Source organism: Salarias fasciatus, chromosome 14 (genome assembly GCF_902148845.1).
Source record: "Salarias fasciatus chromosome 14, fSalaFa1.1, whole genome shotgun sequence".
In the NCBI taxonomy this organism is placed as follows: domain Eukaryota; kingdom Metazoa; phylum Chordata; class Actinopteri; order Blenniiformes; family Blenniidae; genus Salarias; species Salarias fasciatus.
Genome location: NC_043758.1, coordinates 2,827,579 through 2,848,160, shown reverse-complemented (window position 1 = coordinate 2,848,160; position 20,582 = coordinate 2,827,579). Strand labels below are relative to the sequence as shown.

Genomic DNA, 20,582 nt, shown 5'->3' with positions numbered 1-20,582 from the left:
TAATAGATTCTAGTCTCTGGAGCAGGAGGTCAGGATCTACAGGATCAAATACAGCACTGAGATCTAACAGGACCAGGACAGAGACCAGGACAGGTCGATGTTATTAACTTCAGGGGAGCATCCCGGTCAAGTGTGGAGTACAGCTTCATCTACAACCAGATCAGCTGAGTGGGGCTGATACTGCTGTCCATTGGACCAACAGACGGGAGTGAAGTTAATATTGATGGGATCATTTCCTTGAATTTGGTCACATTATCCTCTGACAGACATCTTGTATACTTAAGTTTGTTTTTTTCCCCAGGTGCTTTAAAGCCTGTTAACCTAAACTCAAATGATAGCAGGAAGTGATCAGACAGGACAGGGTTTCAGGGAAAAACTGTTAGTTGGTCAGTGTCAGTACCATAGGTGAGAATAAGACCACCAAACTGAATGCAGTGTTAAGGCTGTCAGTGTCAACATCTACATGAATGTTAAAGTCTGCCACTAAAATGATTCGATCTGAACTTAAGGCTAAACTGGAGAGAAAGTCTGAAAATTCAGACAAAAATTCAGAGTATGGAGCAGGGGAGCGATACACTACAGCCAGCAGGACTGGCGTCTGTGTTTTCCAGCTGGAGTTCATGAGGTTCAGAGTAAGACTTTCAAAGGTTTTATGCTTGGTTTTAATTCTGGACTGATGAGAAGATTAGTGTTATAAATGGACTCTGCTCCACCGCCTCGGCCACATTCTCCAGGAATATGATCAATAATATGTTGCTACATTTAAAATGAGATATTCATCCAGGTTTCAGTGAGGTTTAATAAATCTAAATTATGATGAGTTATTATATCATAATAAGTAAAGATTTGAAGGAGAGGGATCAGATATTTAACAGTCCACATTTAGCCACTGTGGGTTTATGTTCTACTGTAAATTTAGATTTTGATTACATTTCCAAGATTAACTCCTCTCCTTGTTTTTGTCTGAAATGAAGTATTCACATAGTTTTATAATGTGTAGCCTGGCAAAGTCAATACTGCACAGGAAACAGAAATTGATTTTGGGCTCTTTATTCTGAACAAAATTAATTGGGGTTCCACAGTGGATAGGACAACTTAAAAAAAAAGAAGAAGAAAAGAAGCAAGACACTTCCTTAGGCAACCGGAGGAAACAAAGCAGGGCGAACCTTCTGTGTTGTTGCCCTCAGAAAATAAATGAACTCCCTCATTCTTGCTGCTTGATGATTCCAAAACAAAAGTGCCCTCTGGTGGCGACTTGTGCAAACTGCATTTCCACCTGCTTACTCAGGCGTCTTAAATTTCCATTAAGAGCAGATCCAAATTCTTTGCCATATTTAAAGGGTTTTTTTTTAACTAATGAAACAGACACTTTGCCTGGTGATTAGTTCCTTTTAAAATACTATAAATCAACTAATAACAAGCAACTACAATAAATTACTTTTTAAATTAGCTTGCCCAACACTTCTTATATGTTGGTTTTTAATGTGGTGGTTTCTATATTGCACTTTTATTTATTTATTTATTTATTTATTTATTTATTTATTTATTTATTTATTTATTTATTATTAGTTTATTTATTATTTATTTGTTTATTCATTTATTTATTTATTTATGGGGGGGGTAAAGTCCATTTTGCTTGAAATCCACAAATTTCTTGAAACGGTCCTGTTTCTACCTTTACTTATCTACGTTTCTACCTTCATAATCTATAATAGCTGTTAAACTTCACCTCCCATAATCCACTGCGCTGTCGCAGTTTGACGCATGCGCACGGAGAAGTGGTCCGGGGCCGGGTATCATGGCGACCTACGTGGAGATCCTGAGGAGTGAGTTTCCAGAGATCGACGCGGAGCTTTTCGACTACATCACAGGTGAGCGGTCCGGAGCCGGGGCCGGGGCCGGGGCCGGGGCCCGGGCCGGGGCCGGAGCCGCCCTCAGCGGCCTCCAGTCCGTCTGCCGGGCCGGGCAGAGCCGCTCCTTAGCCCGCAGAGCTAACAGGCTAGCAGCCGGAGGAACGGAAACGTGGACCCGAACCGGGTCAGGCGTGATTCGGCAGGGCGTGACAAGGTCACGAGAGGGTCTTGGGGATCACAGGGGAGGGGGGCCACCGGCGGGATGGGGTGTCGATCATGATCAGGACCGAACAGGGACCAGAATCCTCCTGAACCGGAGACCGGCATCTGTGATCGTCCTGTGACCCGGAGCTAAACCTGGTCCGGCGTCAGGTCGGACCGGTGTCAGTCCTCAGACCGTGCCCCCCCCCCCGAGACCGGCACGACAGGGGAGCGCTGAGGCTGCCAGGTGGTGGCCTGAGACAGGAGACGTGGTCCTGGTCTCTGGACGTCCTGGTGTCTTCCTGGACAGTGGTCTGGTCTGGTTCTCACGGGTCCTGGACCGTGGTCCGGTCTGGTCCGGTCCTCACGGGTCCTGGCGGTGTTGCAGGTGTGCTGGACGGCGGCGGTGCGGACTTCGAGGATGGCGAGGAGGTGTTCGAGGCGGTGGGCGGCGTCCTGCAGGAGGTGTCGGCAGACTACAAGAACGAGGACGAGATCCGGGACATCTGCCTCCAGATGTTCAACACACTCAAACTGTGAGGATCCAGATCCGGGTCCCGAGGACCAGGTGAGCCAGGTGTCCCCCCTCCTGACCTCTGACCTGTCCTGTGCTCCTCAGGAACCAGCAGCACCAGCACCGCGGCGCTCAGAGGCAGGTCCTGCTGGACGCCCCGGTGCAGCTGTCCCAGATCTCCTCCGACGTCGGTGAGAACCCGTGGGGCTCGGATCCCAGGTGGACCGTGAGGTCCGGGTCTCCTCAGACCCTCACGCTGCTGTGTCTCCTCAGGCTCGGCCGCTGAAGACGTTCAGGGCATCTGGATGGTGAAGCGATCTCAGAACACGGTGAGCTGCTGTCCTCAGAGAGACGCAGACGCTTCAGCTCTGTACTGACGTGTGTGTGTGTGTGTGTGTGTGTGTGTGTGTGTGTGTGTGTGTGTGTGTGTGTGTGTGTGTGTGTGTGTGTCTTCAGACGGTGGACGCTAAGAAGTTGGAGAAAGCCGAAGCGAAGCTCAAAGCCAAACATGAACGCAGGAATGAGAGAGACTCACAGAAAACCACCGGTCCACTGTGAGTCCCCCTCTTCCTCCTCCTCCTCTTCCTCCTCCTCCTCTTCCTTCTCCACCTCTTCCTCCTCCTCTTCCTCCTCCTCCTCCTCCTCTTCCTCCTCCTCCTCCTCCTGCTCTCCTCCTCCTGCTCTCCTCCTCCTCTTCCTCCTCCTCCTCCTCCTCGTCCTCCTCCTCACGTCTCCTGCTCCTCCTCCTCTTCCTCCTCCTCCTCCTCCTCCTCTTCCTCCTCCTCCTCCTCCTCCTCTTCCTCCTCCTCCTCCTCACGTCTCCTGCTCCTCCCTCAGAGTTCTGGAGGAGGCGTCGGCGAGTCAGGCGAGCAGTAAGAAGGACAACCGGGTCGACCAGTCGGGGAAGAACCGCAGCTACGACATCCGCATCGAGAACTTTGACGTTTCCTTCGGAGAGCGGTGAGTCCGTCCGGCGGTCAGCAGGGGGCGCCGCGGGCCGCGCGCTCGGCCCGCCGCAGGAAGTCAACGTGTGGGTCTCCAGGTGTCTGCTGCAGGGGGCGGAGCTGTCCCTGGCGGCCGGCCGGCGCTACGGGCTGATCGGGCGGAACGGCCTGGGGAAGACGACGCTGCTGAAGATGCTGGCGAGCAGAAACCTGCGAGTCCCCGCCCACATCTCCATCCTGCACGTGGAGCAGGAGGTGGCCGGCGACGAGACGGCGGCGCTGCAGAGCGTCCTGCAGAGCGACACGGCGAGGGAGGGGCTGCTGGAAGAGGAGCGGACGCTCAACGCTCGCATCGCCAACGGAACGTAAGAAACACCGCAGAGGCCATCGGACCCCGGATCTGACCCGGATCCGACCCGGATCTGACCCGGATCCGACCCGGAGCCGCTCCTGACCCGCGTCTGTCTGCCGTCTCAGGGCGGACGGGATGGAGAGCGTCCGGCTGTCGGAGATCTACATGAAGCTGGAGGAGATTGAAGCGGACAAGGCGCCCGCCCGGTAACACGACGCTCGCTTTGAAAAGAAGAAATCAATGTTCAGACTTTAAAGTCGCCGCCGGTCGATGATTGACGTCTCTCTCGTCCAATCAGAGCCTCCGTCATCCTGGCCGGTCTGGGTTTTTCTCCCAGAATGCAGCAGCAGGCCACAAAGTGAGTCGCCGGTCGGTCCGACTTGTCATGTCCGCCGCCGTCCGAGCGCCGCGCTCAGCTGCTCTGTGTCTCTGCAGGGAATTCTCCGGAGGCTGGAGGATGAGGCTCGCCCTCGCCAGAGCGCTGTTCGCCCGGTGAGTCCCGCCGCAGGCCGAGCCGAGGGGGGGAGGGTTTCACGCCCGGACCGAGGAGGTGTAACGACCGACCGGAGCGTCCACGGCCCGGCGCTCAGCTGTCTGACTCTTGTTTTCCTTCTTGTCTGCAGGCCGGACCTCCTGCTGCTCGACGGTGAGTTTGATCTTCTGGTTGACGAGACGCAATTCTCCCCCCGATGGAGCAGGTGCTCAAGGTCGAGGTAGAGGAGGAGGAGGAGGAGGAGGATATACTCTGCATGCGTGTGTGTGTGTGTGTGTGTGTTTCAGAACCTACGAACATGTTGGACGTCCGAGCGATCCTCTGGTTGGAGAACTACCTTCAGGTGCGGTGTTGTCGGTTAGCGCTGCTCATTGGTGACGGTAGGCTGCGTTAGCCCCGAGCTAACGCCCTCTCGCTCCCCCCCCCCCCCCCCCCCAGACGTGGCAGTCCACCATCCTGGTCGTCTCCCACGACAGAAACTTCCTGAACGCCGTGGTCACCGACATCATCCACCTGCACTCGCAGAGGCTGGACAGTTACCGCGGCGACTACGAGAACTTCATCAAAACCAAAGAGGACAGACTGAAGAACCAGCAGCGGGAGTACGAGGCCCAGCTGCAGTACCGACAGCACATCCAGGTACCGCAGCACGGCGCCGCTGTGCCGCCCCAGCAACACCGGATGGACAGCAACCCTAATAGTGGTGTCTGTGTGTGTGTGTGTGTTCAGGTGTTCATTGACAGGTTTCGGTACAACGCTAATCGTGCGGCGCAGGTCCAAAGTAAACTGAAGCTGTTGGAGAGATTGTGAGTGTCATCAGCTGGTTGTGTGTGTGTGTGTGTGTTTTCTGTGTCTGAGCTAATACTGTGTTTTGTTTTGTTTTTTGCGTTCAGACCGGAGCTGAAGCCCATAGAGAAGGAGACCGAGGTCACACTGAGGTAGGAGGTGAAGTGGTGTTGTTGCTGCTGTTGTTGTTGTTTTTGTTGTTGTGTTGACACTTTGTGTGTTTTTCTGAAGGTTTCCAGACAACTTTGAGAAGTTGTCTCCTCCCATCCTTCAGCTGGACGAGGTGGAGTTCTACTACAGTCGAGACCAGCCGCTCTTCTCTGGACTCAACCTGTCAGCGGACCTGGAGTCGCGCATCTGCATCGTACGTCCCCCGAACTCAGGCTGTCACCCGAACTCGCAGTGTGACGACCCCGCCGTCACTCAACCCTCGTCTGTGTGTGTCTGTGTGTGTGTATGTGTGCATGCGCGCAGGTCGGCGAAAATGGAGCTGGAAAAACCACCGTCCTCAAGCTGCTCATGGGCGAGTTGACGCCTGTCAACGGCGTCAGACAGGCACACAGGTAGCGTCACACACGGGACGGACCAGGAACTCGGTCAGTACAGCAGTGTGGTTGCCGCCGTGGCGTGAACGGTTGCAGCGCCGAGGCGGCGGCGCCTCAGCTGTGACGCTCACCCGGGCTCTCCGTGTCTTGTCAGGAACTTGAAGATCGGCTACTTCAGCCAACACCACGTCGACCAGCTGGACCTCAACGTCTGCTCCGTGGAGCTGCTGCTCAACAAGTTCCCCGGTAACCACGGCGACAGCCTCCGCCGCCGCCTCGCCTCGGCTCGGGGTTCCTCTGATGGAACGTGTTTTTTTGCCCGCAGGCCGGACGGAGGAGGAGTACCGGCACCAGCTGGGCGGCTACGGGATCACCGGGGAACTCGCCACGCGACCCGTGGCCAGCCTGTCGGGGGGGCAGAAGAGCCGCGTGGCGTTCGCTCAGATGACGATGCCATGGTAACCACCGCTCTTCAGCCTGGGGTTCTTGCTCCTGTAGATTCTGTGCGTAGATGAGCTGAACCGTTTGCCGCTCTTCGTGTTCACGCTGACGATCTCCGCCCTTCAGTCCGAACTTCTACGTGCTGGACGAGCCCACGAACCATCTGGACATGGAGACCATCGAGGCGCTCGCCAACGCTCTCAACAAGTTCAAAGTGAGTCCGCCCGTCCGCGCCGCCGTTTGCTTCCGACTGTGTTTGTCTGATGACCGTTCGCCTGTAAGGGGTGCCTACACATTTTGAAGCGCGTGTCGTCACGGTTTCAGGGCGGAGTCATCCTGGTGTCGCACGACGAGCGCCTGATCCGGCTGGTGTGTAAGGAGCTGTGGGTGTGCGACGGCGGGAAGGTGCAGCGCATCGACGGCGGCTTCGACGAATACCGGGACATCCTGCACGAACAGTTCAGAAAGGAGGGTTACCTGTGAGGCCCCGCCCCCCCGTCCACTAACCACGCCCACCACGTCGTGAGCCCTCCCACCTTCATAGTCACAGCACCAATAGGAGCGGCTCAGAGGACTTTGTTTTTTCCTGGACTCCCACCTGTGGCTCAGGTGATCCGCTGCCGTGCGATTGGCTGCTTCTCCTGGTGATGTCACGGTGAACTGAGGAGGCGGGGCCATGGGGAGCCGCTCGCTCGGTCTTCATTTGAAGTGGATCTGTGGTCAGTCGGTCACCTGGCTGGATTCTGTTTCGTATCAGATGCTTTTTAGCCATCTTAAAAATGCTGATCATCAAACGTTTACACCCGCAGATGAAATAAACAATCACACCCCAACGTGTGTGTCCCTTCCTGTTTATCACAGCCGCAGCTCCGTCACTTCCTGTTCCACGTCCTGTTTGTTTTCTTCCCTCTTTCTGGAGTTTCATCTGCATCAGAAACAGGAACTTCTCCACAGTTTGGAGCAGTCTGAGGAACTTAAATGATTTCAATTTGTTTTTTTTTTTTTTGTTTTTATTATTTTATTGTTCAAACAGGTGCAAATACACAAAACAGTGACATCTGTTTTTTGTGTTTACAATACTCCAGGGCTGGCTACATCAACACATTGCCAAAAGAAAGTACCTTAAGCTCTAATAAACTGTAGGTTTTAATGACTTTGAGGTTCACTCTTTAAGACGTTGCCTAATATAAGCTGTCAAAAAAAGATTTTGAATTCTATGAGTCCTAAACATGAAAATAAAAGCAGGTAACATGTGATCGATAACGAAATGAAACAGTCTGCTCCGTTAAGTGCTTGTAGCGTTGACCAAAATAAGTAACTGACTGTTTTCCTGAGAACTTGATAAAAGGTACAGTTTACATTTATGTCCCAACAAAGGCAGGAGGTGTGCCGGTGAAACAGCTGTCGAATAGTTTTGTTTCTGTTCTTAACTTTGGTTTCAGCCACATCCATCAGATACGCCTTTCCCACGGAAACCAGCGGGTCGACCCGCTAACAATCGGCAATCGGCTCCCTTCCCCACCACCTGCAGACCCGGGTCCGATCGGTTATCCATCTCTGCATTAACGTCACTGAAAAGCTCAAGAAACAACTGAATTTTGCTATTTTGTGATTCAAGACAACAAGAACCCTAATCAGTCAGACCAGAACCAGAACCAGAACCAGAACGGTCCAGAACCCTGTGGTCTACAGCTCGGGTCTAATAAGCGGCAGGACAGCGTCCCTGTAGAACTTCTCCAGCCTGGACACCGTCTCCTCCCACAGCTCAGGGTCAAAGGTCACGGGCACCACTGCCGTCTCCTTCAAGGTGAAGACCACCAGGTCGGCCCGCTGCAGACCCGTCACCGCCAGCTGGACCTGGATCTGAGTGAAGTAGCTGTGGGACGTCTTCAGGCGGTACGCTGGAGGCTGGGACGGACGCGGGACACAGGTCAGGAAACCACGGCGACGGCTGGGGACACGCCGACATTCGTCCGGGGTTTTACCTCGCCGGGCCGCCGCCCGTCCTGGTCCAGGATCTGGAGACAGAACGCGGGGTCGTCCCTGCAGGCGTCCTCCACCCGTCTCTGTCTGTGCTTGTAGGGACACTTGACCTCCAGGCAGAGCAGCCACTGGCCGCTGCCGCCGTCCGTCACGATGCCGTCAGGACTCGCCGCCAACCAGGAGCGCCGGGCGTCGATGAACAGGCCGCAGTCCTGGACCGAGACGGGGCGACCCAGCGCCGCCGTCTTCAGCTTCTGGGGGACAGTCGTTCACCGGGTCATGTTTTCAACCTATCTCCACAAAGTCAACTTCTTCACCTGGATTCCTGATCAGACCTGGTACCGTCGCACAGCCTCCGCCTCCATCTGGACCCCCCAGCTCATGGCTCTGGTCTGGACTGTGGGACCACCACCTGTGGAGACATTCGGAGCCAGTGCTAGTCCCAGCAAAACCCTCAGACTGGGCGTGAGGGGGCGTGGTCTGTGAGGGGGCGGGACCTACCTGTGATGGCAGCCAGGTAAGAGGAAGGCGGAGTTTGGCTCGTGCCCTTGGCGAAGCGGCTGTGGGCGATGCGGTGAGCCACCGAGGCCGTGATCCGGTTCTGCCGCCAAGCAAACCACTTTGGGTTGGTTCTCTGGCCTCGGGTCAGAACCTCCACTTGCTTCACCACATGTTTGTCCAGAGGAACCAGCACACCAGGCGGGACGACCTCAGGTTCAGGAGGGGCCGCATCACCTGGAGGACCTGCTCTCTGGACAGGATCTGCTCTCTGGACAGGATCTGCTCTCTGGACAGGACCTGCTCTCTGGACAGGACCTGGTCTCTGGACAGGATCTGCTCTCTGGACAGGACCTGGTCTCTGGACAGGATCTGCTCTCTGGACAGGACCTGGTCTCTGGACAGGACCTGCTCTCTGGACAGGACCTGCTCTCTGGACGGGACCTGGTCTCTGGACAGGATCTGGTCTCTGGACAGGATCTGCTCTCTGGACAGGACCTGCTCTCTGGACAGGATCTGCTCTCTGGACAGGATCTGCTCTCTGGACAGGATCTGCTCTCTGGACAGGACCTGCTCTCTGGACGGGACCTGGTCTCTGGACAGGATCTGGTCTCTGGACAGGATCTGCTCTCTGGACAGGACCTGGTCTCTGGACAGGATCTGCTCTCTGGACAGGACCTGGTCTCTGGACAGGACCTGCTCTCTGGACAGGACCTGCTCTCTGGACAGGATCTGCTCTCTGGACAGGATCTGCTCTCTGGACAGGATCTGGTCTCTGGACAGGACCTGCTCTCTGGACAGGATCTGCTCTCTGGACAGGATCTGCTCTCTGGACAGGATCTGCTCTCTGGACAGGATCTGCTCTCTGGACAGGATCTGCTCTCTGGACAGGACCTGCTCTCTGGACAGGATCTGGTCTCTGGACAGGATCTGCTCTCTGGACGGGACCTGGTTTCACTTTTGGCTCTTGCCCTTGAACTTGTCGTGGTCCTGTTCCCTGATCGGTGCCGACAGCCTGTTTCTTCTGGCCCGCTGTGGTCCTGGACCTTCCTTTAGGGGTCTCATTGATCCGGGTCCCGTCTTGTGGGACGTGGATGGACGGGTGGTACCTGACCTCCGGGATTACCTGACCGCTCTTGGTGGTCTGCTTCGCTGTCGTCTTGAAGTTCATGTCCTAACAAGAACCGTAAAATCAAACCAGTCAGTTAGATTAATGGATTAATGCATTTTTCATGGGAAAAAAAAGAAGAAAAAGCACTCAGACAGCACAGACCAAGAAAAAAAAACAAAAATATCAAATCGATCAAGAATCCCTGATTTAATCCAGATCACTCCCAAATCTAATCACGTGTTCCTCCTGTGTCCACTTCGGACATTTCCTGAAAATGTCAACATAATCCATTCAGAGTATTGTGAGGTACTAACAGGCAAACCTGGTAACCTACAAGGGGGGACCCAAAAGTTTCCGGACTGATTCTATTAATAAAAAAATACAATGAATTTCCGACTTTGGCCACTAGATGTCGCTACAGGATAGCCTCATGCATAACTGTGCCAGGTTTGGTCTTCCCCCGTGATGCGGTCAGCTGACAGTCATTGTTTATGTTGACAGAGTTACACCCCGCTCTTCGATTTTTCAAGATGGCGGATATCCACTGATTTGCGCTCTGTCAAAACATTTTGTTTTTTATTGGGAAAACAGCGGCAGAAACACTCACCATGTTGCAGACATTCTTTAAGAAGGATTCTTAGGGTGTCTGAGTGGTTTGGGCCCTTTAAGAGTAATCAGATTACATCACGAAGACCAGGCACGCAGAGGACAACAATCCACTTCCAGAACAGAGGAAAACGTCACAAAAACTGAAGAAGATGTCCTGTGAGATCCACGCAGGACTTTTGATGACATTGCAGATCTGATGGGAGTATTGTAGAGATCCAGACAGATCATCCTCAGGCGGTTATTAGAAGCAGGGAGATGAAGGCACCCGGAAATGGCCGCATCATGACAGACAGCAGACCACAGGACGCCCCGTTACGCACAGAAATAGCACCAAATGTTGTGCGTAAAGCATATTTTTGGACTAAAACCGTGACCAGCTAGCCTCCCCACCGCCATATTCACCTGATCTGGCCCCAGGCGACTGCTTTTTGTTGTCAAAGATGAAACTGGAGCTGCAGCAGAAAGGTAAAGCAGGCATACAGGCGGGGGAGGGAAAATCGAAGTTCTATCTTTCCGGCACAGTTACGCGCGGTCATGGTGACTCCTCTGAACAGTGAAAATCTCCGGTGCAGCGTTGTATTCAAGCCAAAGGAGAGTATTTTGAAGGTGACAGTTTCAAATAATTGCGAAGATTAAAAAATAAAAAGTTATAACCACAGTCCGGGGACTTTTGGGTCCACCCTAGTATATTATAATATTATATGTATTATATTATAAACTAGAATGTGTCACTCAGAGAGGCAGATCTCCGTCACAGCTCCAATCAGTCACCAACAGCCATAAGAACACCAGATATCATCACACAACTTTGTGATCGCGGGTGTGATCAGAGCCGAGCGCTGCAGCATGCGGTGCCTCTCTCTGTCGCCCTCTCTCCCTGTGTGTGTGTGTGTGTGTGTGTTTATCTGAAAAGGGAAACCGAAAAGCAACATAATTTATGTTATTTTACTTCATTTTAATTTGAAAATGGACCGGATTCTCTCGTATTTTCCGTTCCCGACTTCCTGTGTGGTGCGATCTGCTCGGTCCAGCTTTAACTGGCGGTGCACGGCGGCGCGGCTCGCGGAGAAAATAGTGAGGAGCGGAGCGGCCGCGGTCCACAGCGCGAGCCGCTACGCCTCCTGTATGAACCGTCAGATAGGTTAACAGGGGCGCTGATCTGACAGTCGGTGCGCGGCGCTTCTCACTTCCGCGTCGGAAGCGGCGCGTCTTGTGTGAACCAGGCGTTTGTCGCCCCCTGTCGGCGGGCCTGCCCACCCATGTGAAAGACTCCCTATCTCTCAATGATAAAGAATCCTTTAAAAAATTCCTGGATCCAGACAGTGATCCGGATCTTCACCCAAATTTAATCAATTCCAAGTTAGCCCAAGACCCACCTTTCCACAAAGTTTCATTGCAATCCGTCCATTACTTTTTCCGGGATCTTGCTAACAAACCAACCAACCAACCAACCAACCGACCGACCGACATGATTACATAACCTCCTGGCAGAGTTAATGATAAATATCAATAATCTGCAGCAGGTAGTAAATGTCTAAGGTGGAGGACTCAGACAATCAAATGAAGTTTGATTTCATTAGAGTTGTAGTTTGTGTTGCTATAATTATTTTGTCAGATTTCATCAGAGTATTTGTTTATTATTTTTTCTTATTTAGTTTCCCTTGAATGCAGATGTTTCCTGGGGGAGAATGCCGGACCAGCACAATGGCCGGAATGCAGCCAGTATGTGAAGTGCCTCATCTCTGAGCTCTGAGAGGACTGCCCGTCCGCTGTGCACCAGAACAACACCGCCTCACATCTGGACAACCCACACACCTCAGTACACCAAGTCCCAGAACCACTGGTGGAAGAAAACAAGAAGGGGAAAAAAAAACAAACAATTCCTACACACAAACCACATTCCGCATATGCACTGAAAACGTTTCAGCCTTCTTATTTTTGCATATTGTATATTACATCAATCTTGAAAGGATTTGATTCTCTTCAAGAATCCTTGAGAACCTTTTCTAAAACTTGCTGACCTTTCATTGACTACATCTGTTCACTCAGCATTACTGAAGAATATAAGTAACTGAAAAATGGACAATACATAAATATTAATATAATGTTTAATGTTTTTTATTGTTTCTGTTTATTGTTGTTTTGGTTTTGTTTTTCTCCTTTGTTTTAATGCCCAACTCTGATGTATTCCTTGATTGTAAATGCTGAAAAAATGCTCAAAAAAGAGTAACAACGTAACATTTGCAAGCTTGTTTTACTCTTCTGGAAGGTCCCAAAAAATGACATCATCATCTAATTTGATCTAGATATGCAAATGAGCAGTTATGCAAATGAGATGACGTCATTTACAGTCCAGTAGTTTGTTCTGTACACTTCCTGAAGTTCCCTCAAGGGGGCTCTATCTTAAAAAAAAGACTATTATGAGCTTCTAACACTGTTAACGTGTGATTACCACATAGAAACTTCAGTTAAAGCTAGGGTCGACGATCTTGGAAAACCAGCATGTAGCACGAATGTAGCATCTCCCCAAGGCTCCGCCCAGCTCCCACCCCATTGGAGGAGCTCCCGTTGGGAGCGAACGCACTGGACGCGGAAGCGCCGCGCGCGCGGAGTTTGTGGTCGCCTCCAATGTCATTAACCTTTCTGACTGCTGCACACAACGCGCATAGGAGCGCAGCGCGCCGCTCTGCTTCATTCTATTTTTCACGTGAGCCGCGAGCGCCGAGAGCGCCTTGGCAACGCGCGCGCGCACTGAACCAGGGCCAGTGCACGCCATTGAAATATACGCGCAGGGGGCTGGTAGAACAGCGAAGGGATTTGATTGGTTCCTGAAGAGCGGTCCGCGCCTTACGATTGGTCGGAGTTTTTACTGTCCTTTGGCCGCTACAGTGGTCAGATTTTTTCCACACCTTTTTCCATCCACATAATGTATTGACTTCTCCCAGAGGGCAAGGAGCATTTCACTCAGTATTACTAAAAGTGCTTTTGGACAACATCGTCTACCCTAGCTTTAAGTAGGTCTGTGAATCATCAGTCTGACCTCTTCTGTGCCCCAGGGTGGAAATACGTCCCTCATGAACGAAACTTTACCATGACCAAAATGATATTTATTCTGTTCGTTGACGAATAGAAAATGTATTTCTTAATATTTGTAAAGTATTATTTCATTTTTGTTCACACTTTTTCATGTCTTACTCAAGCTAATGTGGTGAGTGGTTGTTGTAGCGCCCTCTATTGGACAGCCACCTTTACGATAATAATAATAATAATAAAGCGAATTAGCTTTAATATCACTCAAAAACAACATGAATGAAAAATAAAATGACTTTTATATGTTCCTGTGGTCCTGTAGGACTCTCATATGTCTGTAATCCGGTTCATTCCGGCTCTTTAAATCTCGCTTTGACGTATCGTCCTTCACTTCCGGGTTGCTGGACGTGAACTCCGAAAGAGACAGAACTCACCGGCAGGGGTCGAAGTCCGGGTCCGGGTCCGGGTCCGGGACGCCTCTGTAACGATTCCTCCGCAAAGTAACGACGGGAGCGCGCGGACTCGGTGAGGCAGGGAAGAGCGGGGAATCCAGACCAGGAGTGTGTGTGTGTGTGTGTGCGCGCAGAGTGACTCATGAGACTGTTTCGGTTCTCAGTGACTCAGAGCCTCGTGCTGGACCACGTGAGGACAGCACGAGAGGAAAACAAAACACTGCCAAAGTGACAAAGTAAGGAAAATGCACCAACAAAAAAAAAAAAGCACAAACAAACTGGGTTGGTGTGTTAGTGTGTCTCTCCCTCTCCCTCTCTCTCTCACACACACACACACACACACACACACACACACACTCACTATCAGCAGCCACACATCTCCATCACACAGGTTCAACAGATCATTAATGTAGATTTAAAGCGTTTCCTTCCAGAAACGGTCCACCTCTCGTTCAGGACTGAACGTGTTTTTCACCTGGGGGTGTAGAATCATCACTGTCCACACGGGGGCGCCATGACTTCTTTTCTCACAGCTTTTAATTCAGACCGTCTCCGAGTCAGTCCCTTGATCATCCTGTAATTCAGATGCTTTGACTCTGTCGTCCAGGTCCTGGACGGGGTCTCTCTGGTCATGCGGGTCTCCCGGGTCTCGGACCGGCTCCTGCTCTGTGATCTGGACTCGGCCCTCAGCGTCTCCGTGCTGACCAGCAGGAACGTGACTCTGATCGTGAACGCCAGCGGTCTGGAGGACATCAGCTACCCGCCGCTGGACGGGCTGCAAGTCCTCCACGTCCCCGTCCAAGACCGGCCCCACGCCCCCCTCGGCCAGTACTTCGACCCGGTGGCTGAAAGAATCCACCAGAACCAAAGCGGGGCCACGCTGGTCCACTGCACTGCGGGCCGCAGCCGCTCGCCGGCGCTGGTCATGGCCTACCTGATGAGGTTCGTCTTTCCCAGAATGGCCCAGGTTCTGGTGCCGCCCGCCGGTCCTGATTCTGGTCTGTGTTGCAGGTTCCAGGGCCGCAGTCTCCGTCAGGCCCACGAACTGGTTCTGGCTCAGCGGCCCTTCGTCCGGCCGAACGCCGGCTTCTGGAGGCAGCTGCAGGACTACGAGCGCCGCCTGTTTGGCAGAAGCTCCGTCAGGATGTCGACCACGTCCGCCGGAGTCCTGCCCGAAGCCCTGCAGGACCCGGACCAGAGCGCCGAGGACTCAGCCCGCCCCGCTGCATACTGCATCAACATCTGAGCCACGCAGCGAGAACCAGAAACTCTGATGGCCCACATGGCCAGATCAACCAATCACAACACTTTATTGACAGATGCTTTTAAACACAAACAAGAATAAAAAAGAAAGGAATGACGATTCTGAGTTAGTCCGGTAGGATCCACATGGGTCCGGGTCCAGGTCTCAGTACTGGAAGCTCCTCTTGGTCTGGATGTCGTCCAGGATCTGCTGCAGCTCCTCGTCCTCGAACCGGCCCTCCAGACTGAAACCGAACACAGAGACAGAAGGTTCTGGTTCTGAGTGGGTCCTGCTGAAGGGGGTCCGGGCCGATCCGGATCACACTCACCTGGGTATCAGAGCTTTGGCCTCTTCGGCGGCTTCGGGACACAAGTTGGCCAAACTGGCCAGCTCGAACTTATGAAGCTTCTTCTGCAGCAGCAGGCTGAAAGCAGAGAGACCCCAGTCACGAGCAGGTCCAGCGCCGGTCTGGACCGGGCCTGGCACCAGTCCGGGTTCTGAGCCAGGCCGAGGCTACGGGGCGGCGACGGTTACCTGCGCACGGCGGTGATGGTCTCGCGGTTCTTGAAGCGGCTGAAGCGCGCCGTGTAGTTGAGCGTCTTCATGAAGACCTCGGACAGCTCCTGCTCGTCCTCGGCGCTCTCGTTCTGCTGCTTGCGGTGCTCCAGCAGCATGTGGACCTCCGAGTTCAGCAGCGTCTCCGCGTTCTCGAACTCTGGGCGACACGGACACAGCGGGCAGTGAGGGAACGCCGGGCTGAATCTGAAACACGGCGTCGCTCAGCGCTGGCTGAGGAGAACATGGAGCGTTTCTGTGTAAACACTGAATTAAAGAGTTCACTGGTGGAGGAGGGCTGCAGTGACGGACCAGTGGACGACGGGGGACAGGTCCTCCCATGGGGACAGTGTGTAGTGGGACGTGGCTTTCAACAGGACCTGACCTCCAGGCTCCTGGTCTGAACCCAGCTGAGCGGGTCCGGGGTGAAGTGGGACCAGAGTGGAGGCCGACAAGGGACAAACGTCCGGGCTGAGTGAACTGGGACCGGAAGCACTCCGCTCCACAGTGTACATCACTCTACGACACTCCATGTGTGCAGTTGAGAAGTCTTCAGCGCGTGCGTGCGTGTGTGTGTCTGCCTCAATTCAATTCAGCTTTATTTATAGAACGACAAATACACTGACACTCTAACAGAGAAAACCCAACAGCGACCCCCTCTCCCCTCTCCCCCCCCTCTCTCTCTCTCTCTCTCTCTCCCTCCCTCTCTCCCTCTCTCACCCCCCCCCCCCCCCCCCCCCCCCCCGCCTCACCTTTAGGAAACAGCAGTTGTGAAGCGTCCTCTTCGACGTCTCCCACGTGCGGGGGAGCCGCGCCGCCTCCCGCCGCCATCGCCCCGTCCAAAGCCGCTGCTTCCCGGGCAGAGGAGGCTCCGGAGGCCCGCCGAAGCAGAGGGAGGCCCGAGGAACGAGCCGCGGGGAGACGTGAGACCCGCAGAGGTCCGGTCCGGAGGTCTTGGAGATCCGCGGGAGGAGAAGTGGGTCAGACCGTCACAGAGACGGACAAAGAATAACAAGCTCCCAGACCTTCTTCTACGGATGTTCTTCTTCTTCTGCTGTGGAGGACTCAGCGCTGAAACCGCACGATACTGCCTCTGCTGTGTGTCTCCGGTACTGCAGTCTGTCTCTGCTGCAGCTCTGTCTGCTCAGGGAGACAGAGGTCCCGGGACTGGGAGTAGGATCAATACTTCTTCTATCAATCTTTTATTCAACAGCATTTCTCATATCCTTAATATTTTATTCTTTTGGCTGTGCTCATTGTATATGTATGTATCTATATGCGGGTGTATATGGGTATGTCTTCAGCGTTGGATTGTTCCCACACACACACATGTGTGTGTGTATGTATGTGTGTGTGTGTGTGTGTGTGTGTGTGTGTGTGTGTGTGTGTGTGTGTGTATATATATATATATATATATATATATATATATATATATATATATATATATATATAAATTATTATGATTATATATATTTATATATTATTAATTTATTTTTGGATTTTTATTTTTATTTTTTTTTTTGCTTTTTTGCTTTGTGACGCAGGAATTTCCCAGATTGCAATCAATAACCAATAAAGTTATTCTCTACTAAACTGCAGGATCAACACTGTCGTATCAGTGCTACAATGTCATTACTGTGGTTTCGGTATTACAATATTAGAACAGCAACGTTAATATTGCAATAATGACTTATAGTATGTCCTCCAGTCTCACTACTACAGTCTCGGTACAGTCTCAGTTCTGTTGTATTAGTCCTACAGTATGAATCCTACCGTCAGGACTTGTTGACTGCGCGCGGCTCCCTCCGCGCCTCACTGCGCATGCCCCACGCGGACTTTAGGGTGGGAATTAGCCGTTAGCCTCACAGCCGGAGTGTGTAATGGCGGCCTCGGTGTTGCTGGGTTCTGCGGACACCGGACTCAACTTCGGAAGCGGCGGCGGGGGAGCTGTGCTCGCGGGGAACACGAACGGGCTCGCCCCGGCGGGCCCGGCGCCCTGGAACCGGTCGGTGGACCGGGCGCTGGACGAGGCGGCGGCCACCGGGAGCCTGAACCTCAGCGGCAGGAAGCTGAAGGAGTTCCCCCGGAGCGCCTCCAACCACGACCTGACGGACATCACCAGAGCCGGTGAGAGAGCCGCGGGGCCCGGCGGGGCCCGGCGGGCCCGGGGAACCAGTCGGAACCGGATTTGCGGAGTTCCCAGCGGGACGAGCGGCGGTGGAGGCGGTCGGGCTCGGTGTTGTGACAAACTCCGCATCCCGGCTGCCGCGGGGCCGCGGCGCGCTCCCGCCGCTGTGTTTACAGTGTCTCCCTGCCTGTCTGGGCTCTGCTGGTGTTTTCATACCGAGGCCGCCGGTCTGCTGCACAGGTCCATGTGACTGCAGGGGGACACCGGAGTCCCTGGAGGAAGCACTCACACTCACAGGGAGAACATGCAAACTCCAGCCAGAAAGGCCCGGCTGGTGTTCCAACACAGGGCCTTGTTGCTGTGAGGCCAGAGCACTGACCACTGCCTCCAGATCTTCTTAACAGTTCATCTCGAAAGTTTTGACAGACTTTTCATATTTAGCTTCGTTCCAAGACAGATGGAGTTCATTCATTTCCTAATGACAGCGAGAAAAACGATTTCCTGTCTCTGCAAAACGAGTCCTCGAGCAGGAAACCCAGACTCGTCCCTGTCCTCCCGCTGTGTGTGGATGGCTGGAATGATTGGATCTTATTATCAATTGGAAAAAAGGCTGTGAAGGCCAGAAGGTCTGATTGGTCAAACACATCGACGTAGAAAACGTCACAGTTCAGCCTCTGAAGTTCGTCACGTGCCCTGATGAAAACATGAATTAACCTGCAGTGTGTGTGTGTGTGTTATTCAGATTTGTCCCGGAACCGCCTGTCGGAGCTCCCTCTGGAGGTGTGTGTCTTTGTGTCTGTGGAGAGTCTGAACCTCTATCAGAACTGTTTGAGGTCTCTGCCCGACGCTCTGATCAACCTGCAGACCCTCACCTACCTCAACCTCAGGTAACACACTGCGGTCGACCCGCCTCCCTCACACACCAGTGTATGTGTGTGTGTGTGTGTAAAACCCGATCATTGTTTAAGGTGATTGAAACGTGAGTTTGTCTCAGTGATTCTGTTCAAGGTGACTCTGTCCACATCTCATGAATTCTTTCCTCCTCAGGGTGACGTGTTTCAGGTTTTAGTATTTTCAGTCTCCAGACTCATTGAAACAGGACTTGAACCCGAGGCCCTGTCCATGAACAGTTCAGTCTCCTCCTCCTGGGGGGTCTGGAGGGTCTGAGCTGGTCTCGTGGACCACTGAAAGACGTCCGTCGGAGGTTTGAGTGAATCGGCTGGAGAGTCTCTCAGCTTTCTGATTTCCTGAGATCCTGGATTTCATGTTTTCACTCGTTCACCCCGAGTGACGCATCAACTTTCTCCCTTTGAGCCGAATCACTGAAATAAAAGACCTTTTCAATCACTTCAGAACTGATCCGTGTGTGTGTGTGTGTGTGTGTAATGTGTGTGTTGTGTGTGTTTTGCAGTCGGAACCAGCTCTCGGTGCTTCCAGCTGTTCTCTGCAGTCTCCCTCTGAAGGTTCTGATCGCCTGTAACAACAAACTCATGTCTCTCCCAGAAAACCTGGGCCAGCTGAGGCACCTCACCGAGCTGGTGGGTTTTTCCCTCTGCTGTTCACTCTCTGCTCCGTTTACGAGTGGCGGCCGAACAACGCCTCGTGAGCCTCTTTATTTAATTCCTGCCCCCACCAGGGGGCGCTCTTGGGTTTGAGATAGCGGCTGAAGGACTTGCAAGCATTTGCTGAACAGACAGCGCCGTCTAGTGGCCTCTTAGAAAATAACTAGTGGTTCTCGAGGCTTCGTTTGGCCGTCTCGACTGTTTACACAACTTGTAATGTGTGTGTTTTTTTTTTTTTGTGTTGACGCTTTGCTCTTCGTTTGCAGGACGTCAGCTGCAATGAGATCCAGAATTTACCTTCCCAGGTCGGCCAGCTGGAGGCTCTGAGAGACCTGAACATCAGGAGGAACCACCTGCTGCACCTGCCAGCAGGTACACACACACACACACACACACACACACACTCTCTCTAAATAAGTGAAATGTATTTATATCGCGCTTTTCACAGATCAGCCGTCACAAAGTGCTTCACAGTGGTAAAAAGTCATATAAAGATAGAAGAACTTCCAACAGAGCATATAAACACGTGAGATAAAGGATCGTAAAACATTACACAGTACATAAAAACAGTGATAAGAAACCATAAAGACAGTAAATGGTACGGTCAAGACACACTGTCCGTGGTCTAGAATGCTTCATGGAACAGAAATGTTTTCAAGCTTTTTGAGGCCTCCACCGAGTCCAGGCAGCAGGTCTGGAGGACGTACGTGGGAGCCTGGCCGTGTAGGGGTCAGAAGGTCAGCTCCAGGATTTTAAACTGGACTCGCAGCAGGGAGCCAGTGGAGAGATTTTAAAACAGGCGTGGTGTGGGAGCTCCTGTTGGAGCTGGTCAGCAGCCTCGCAGCTGAGTTTCGGACGTCCTGAAGACGAGCAGCTCTTTCTGGTTGAGGCAGTGAACAGGCTGCTGCAGTAGCTGAGTGGATATGAATGCATGAATAATCATTCAAGCTCCGTCTTACACACCAGGGGTTTGAGCTAAACGATATTGAGCAGCTGGAAGAAGCAGTTTCTAACCAGCTGCCTTGAGTGGCGGTCCAGTGACATGGCGCTGTCAATGATCACCTCAAGGTTCCTCAATTCGGGTTTGGTTGAGGGGCTCAGATCATGAGGTGCTGCTTAATGGTGGGACGGCTCTGTCCGGGGCAGTGAGGAGAGTCTCTGTTTTTCCTGAGTTTAGTCGGAGGCTGTTGTCTCTGAACCACTGCTCGGTTTGTAACGAGCAGTTCATTAAGGACCTCAGCTTGTGGGTCTCAGAGGGCTTGAAGGAGCAGAACAGCTGAAG

The 20,582-nt window shown here is 52.7% G+C and overlaps 5 protein-coding genes across 8 annotated transcripts in view; 3 read left to right on the top strand and 2 right to left on the bottom strand.

The window, feature by feature from the left end:
- The first annotated feature begins 1,767 nt into the window (after positions 1 to 1,767).
- abcf3 (ATP-binding cassette, sub-family F (GCN20), member 3) lies at positions 1,768 to 6,956 on the top strand. The gene is made up of 21 exons (XM_030108263.1): positions 1,768 to 1,871; positions 2,443 to 2,590; positions 2,674 to 2,759; positions 2,842 to 2,897; positions 3,025 to 3,122; positions 3,406 to 3,528; positions 3,611 to 3,877; positions 3,990 to 4,070; positions 4,163 to 4,222; positions 4,300 to 4,356; positions 4,488 to 4,510; positions 4,645 to 4,700; positions 4,796 to 4,996; positions 5,087 to 5,163; positions 5,251 to 5,295; positions 5,375 to 5,507; positions 5,618 to 5,706; positions 5,843 to 5,934; positions 6,014 to 6,146; positions 6,256 to 6,343; positions 6,454 to 6,956. Exons 1-21 carry the CDS (start codon positions 1,799 to 1,801, stop codon positions 6,610 to 6,612), a joined length of 2,145 nt encoding a protein of 714 aa, XP_029964123.1. The 5' UTR covers positions 1,768 to 1,798; the 3' UTR covers positions 6,613 to 6,956.
- A 170-nt stretch (positions 6,957 to 7,126) lies between these two features.
- LOC115400671 (uncharacterized) lies at positions 7,127 to 8,844 on the bottom strand. The gene is made up of 5 exons (XM_030108682.1): positions 8,809 to 8,844; positions 8,614 to 8,773; positions 8,448 to 8,524; positions 8,115 to 8,366; positions 7,127 to 8,037 (listed from the first exon to the last, which is right to left on the bottom strand). The coding sequence occupies exons 1-5, from the start codon at positions 8,842 to 8,844 to the stop codon at positions 7,816 to 7,818; spliced, it is 747 nt and encodes a 248-aa protein (XP_029964542.1). The 3' UTR covers positions 7,127 to 7,815.
- Positions 8,845 to 13,751: 4,907 nt separating this feature from the next.
- On the top strand, positions 13,752 to 15,058 carry LOC115400438 (dual specificity protein phosphatase 14). Its single transcript, XM_030108305.1, has 4 exons — positions 13,752 to 13,885; positions 13,977 to 14,048; positions 14,420 to 14,754; positions 14,824 to 15,058. Exons 3-4 carry the CDS (start codon positions 14,444 to 14,446, stop codon positions 15,056 to 15,058), a joined length of 546 nt encoding a protein of 181 aa, XP_029964165.1. The 5' UTR covers positions 13,752 to 13,885; positions 13,977 to 14,048; positions 14,420 to 14,443.
- A 39-nt stretch (positions 15,059 to 15,097) lies between these two features.
- Positions 15,098 to 17,518, bottom strand: polr2d (RNA polymerase II subunit D). 3 transcript variants are annotated; one of them, XM_030108307.1, is made up of 5 exons: positions 17,384 to 17,518; positions 16,363 to 16,777; positions 15,590 to 15,770; positions 15,384 to 15,479; positions 15,098 to 15,299 (listed from the first exon to the last, which is right to left on the bottom strand). In XM_030108307.1, exons 2-5 carry the CDS (start codon positions 16,439 to 16,441, stop codon positions 15,221 to 15,223), a joined length of 435 nt encoding a protein of 144 aa, XP_029964167.1. In that variant the 5' UTR covers positions 16,442 to 16,777; positions 17,384 to 17,518; the 3' UTR covers positions 15,098 to 15,220. The 3 variants fall into 3 exon arrangements, with proteins under 3 accessions (XP_029964167.1, XP_029964168.1, XP_029964166.1); XM_030108308.1 differs by having other exon boundaries at positions 16,363 to 16,750; positions 17,384 to 17,513; XM_030108306.1 differs by lacking the exon at positions 17,384 to 17,518 and having other exon boundaries at positions 16,363 to 16,932.
- The window catches only part of lrch3 (leucine-rich repeats and calponin homology (CH) domain containing 3), a 9,808-nt gene continuing 6,691 nt past the window's right edge, over positions 17,466 to 20,582 (top strand). For both annotated transcript variants that reach the window (XM_030108262.1, XM_030108261.1), the window contains exons 1-4: positions 17,466 to 17,737; positions 18,481 to 18,625; positions 19,150 to 19,276; positions 19,567 to 19,672. In XM_030108262.1, the coding sequence (XP_029964122.1) occupies positions 17,491 to 17,737; positions 18,481 to 18,625; positions 19,150 to 19,276; positions 19,567 to 19,672 (625 nt within the window). In that variant the 5' untranslated portion in view covers positions 17,466 to 17,490. The remainder of the gene's footprint in view (positions 17,738 to 18,480; positions 18,626 to 19,149; positions 19,277 to 19,566; positions 19,673 to 20,582) is intronic.

Bases quoted from the DNA above. Each gene is read 5' to 3' on its own strand.
- abcf3 (XM_030108263.1), top strand. From the start codon at position 1,799: ATGGCGACCTACGTGGAGATCCTGAGGAGTGAGTTTCCAGAGATCGAC. The intron at 3,529-3,610 runs GTGAGTCCGTCC...GTGGGTCTCCAG, and splicing joins GACGTTTCCTTCGGAGAGCG to GTGTCTGCTGCAGGGGGCGG. The intron at 4,997-5,086 runs GTACCGCAGCAC...GTGTGTGTTCAG, and splicing joins AGTACCGACAGCACATCCAG to GTGTTCATTGACAGGTTTCG.
- LOC115400671 (XM_030108682.1), bottom strand. From the start codon at position 8,844: ATGCGGCCCCTCCTGAACCTGAGGTCGTCCCGCCTG. The intron at 8,525-8,613 runs GTAGGTCCCGCC...ATGTCTCCACAG, and splicing joins TTACCTGGCTGCCATCACAG to GTGGTGGTCCCACAGTCCAG. The intron at 8,038-8,114 runs GTAAAACCCCGG...CGTCCGTCCCAG, and splicing joins ACGGGCGGCGGCCCGGCGAG to CCTCCAGCGTACCGCCTGAA.
- LOC115400438 (XM_030108305.1), top strand. From the start codon at position 14,444: ATGCGGGTCTCCCGGGTCTCGGACCGGCTCCTGCTCTGTGATCTGGAC. The intron at 14,755-14,823 runs GTTCGTCTTTCC...TCTGTGTTGCAG, and splicing joins GTCATGGCCTACCTGATGAG to GTTCCAGGGCCGCAGTCTCC.
- polr2d (XM_030108307.1), bottom strand. From the start codon at position 16,441: ATGGCGGCGGGAGGCGGCGCGGCTCCCCCGCACGTGGGAGACGTCGAA. The intron at 15,771-16,362 runs GTGAGGCGGGGG...CGTGTCGCCCAG, and splicing joins ACAACTGCTGTTTCCTAAAG to AGTTCGAGAACGCGGAGACG. The intron at 15,300-15,383 runs GTGAGTGTGATC...GTTCGGTTTCAG, and splicing joins GCCAAAGCTCTGATACCCAG to TCTGGAGGGCCGGTTCGAGG.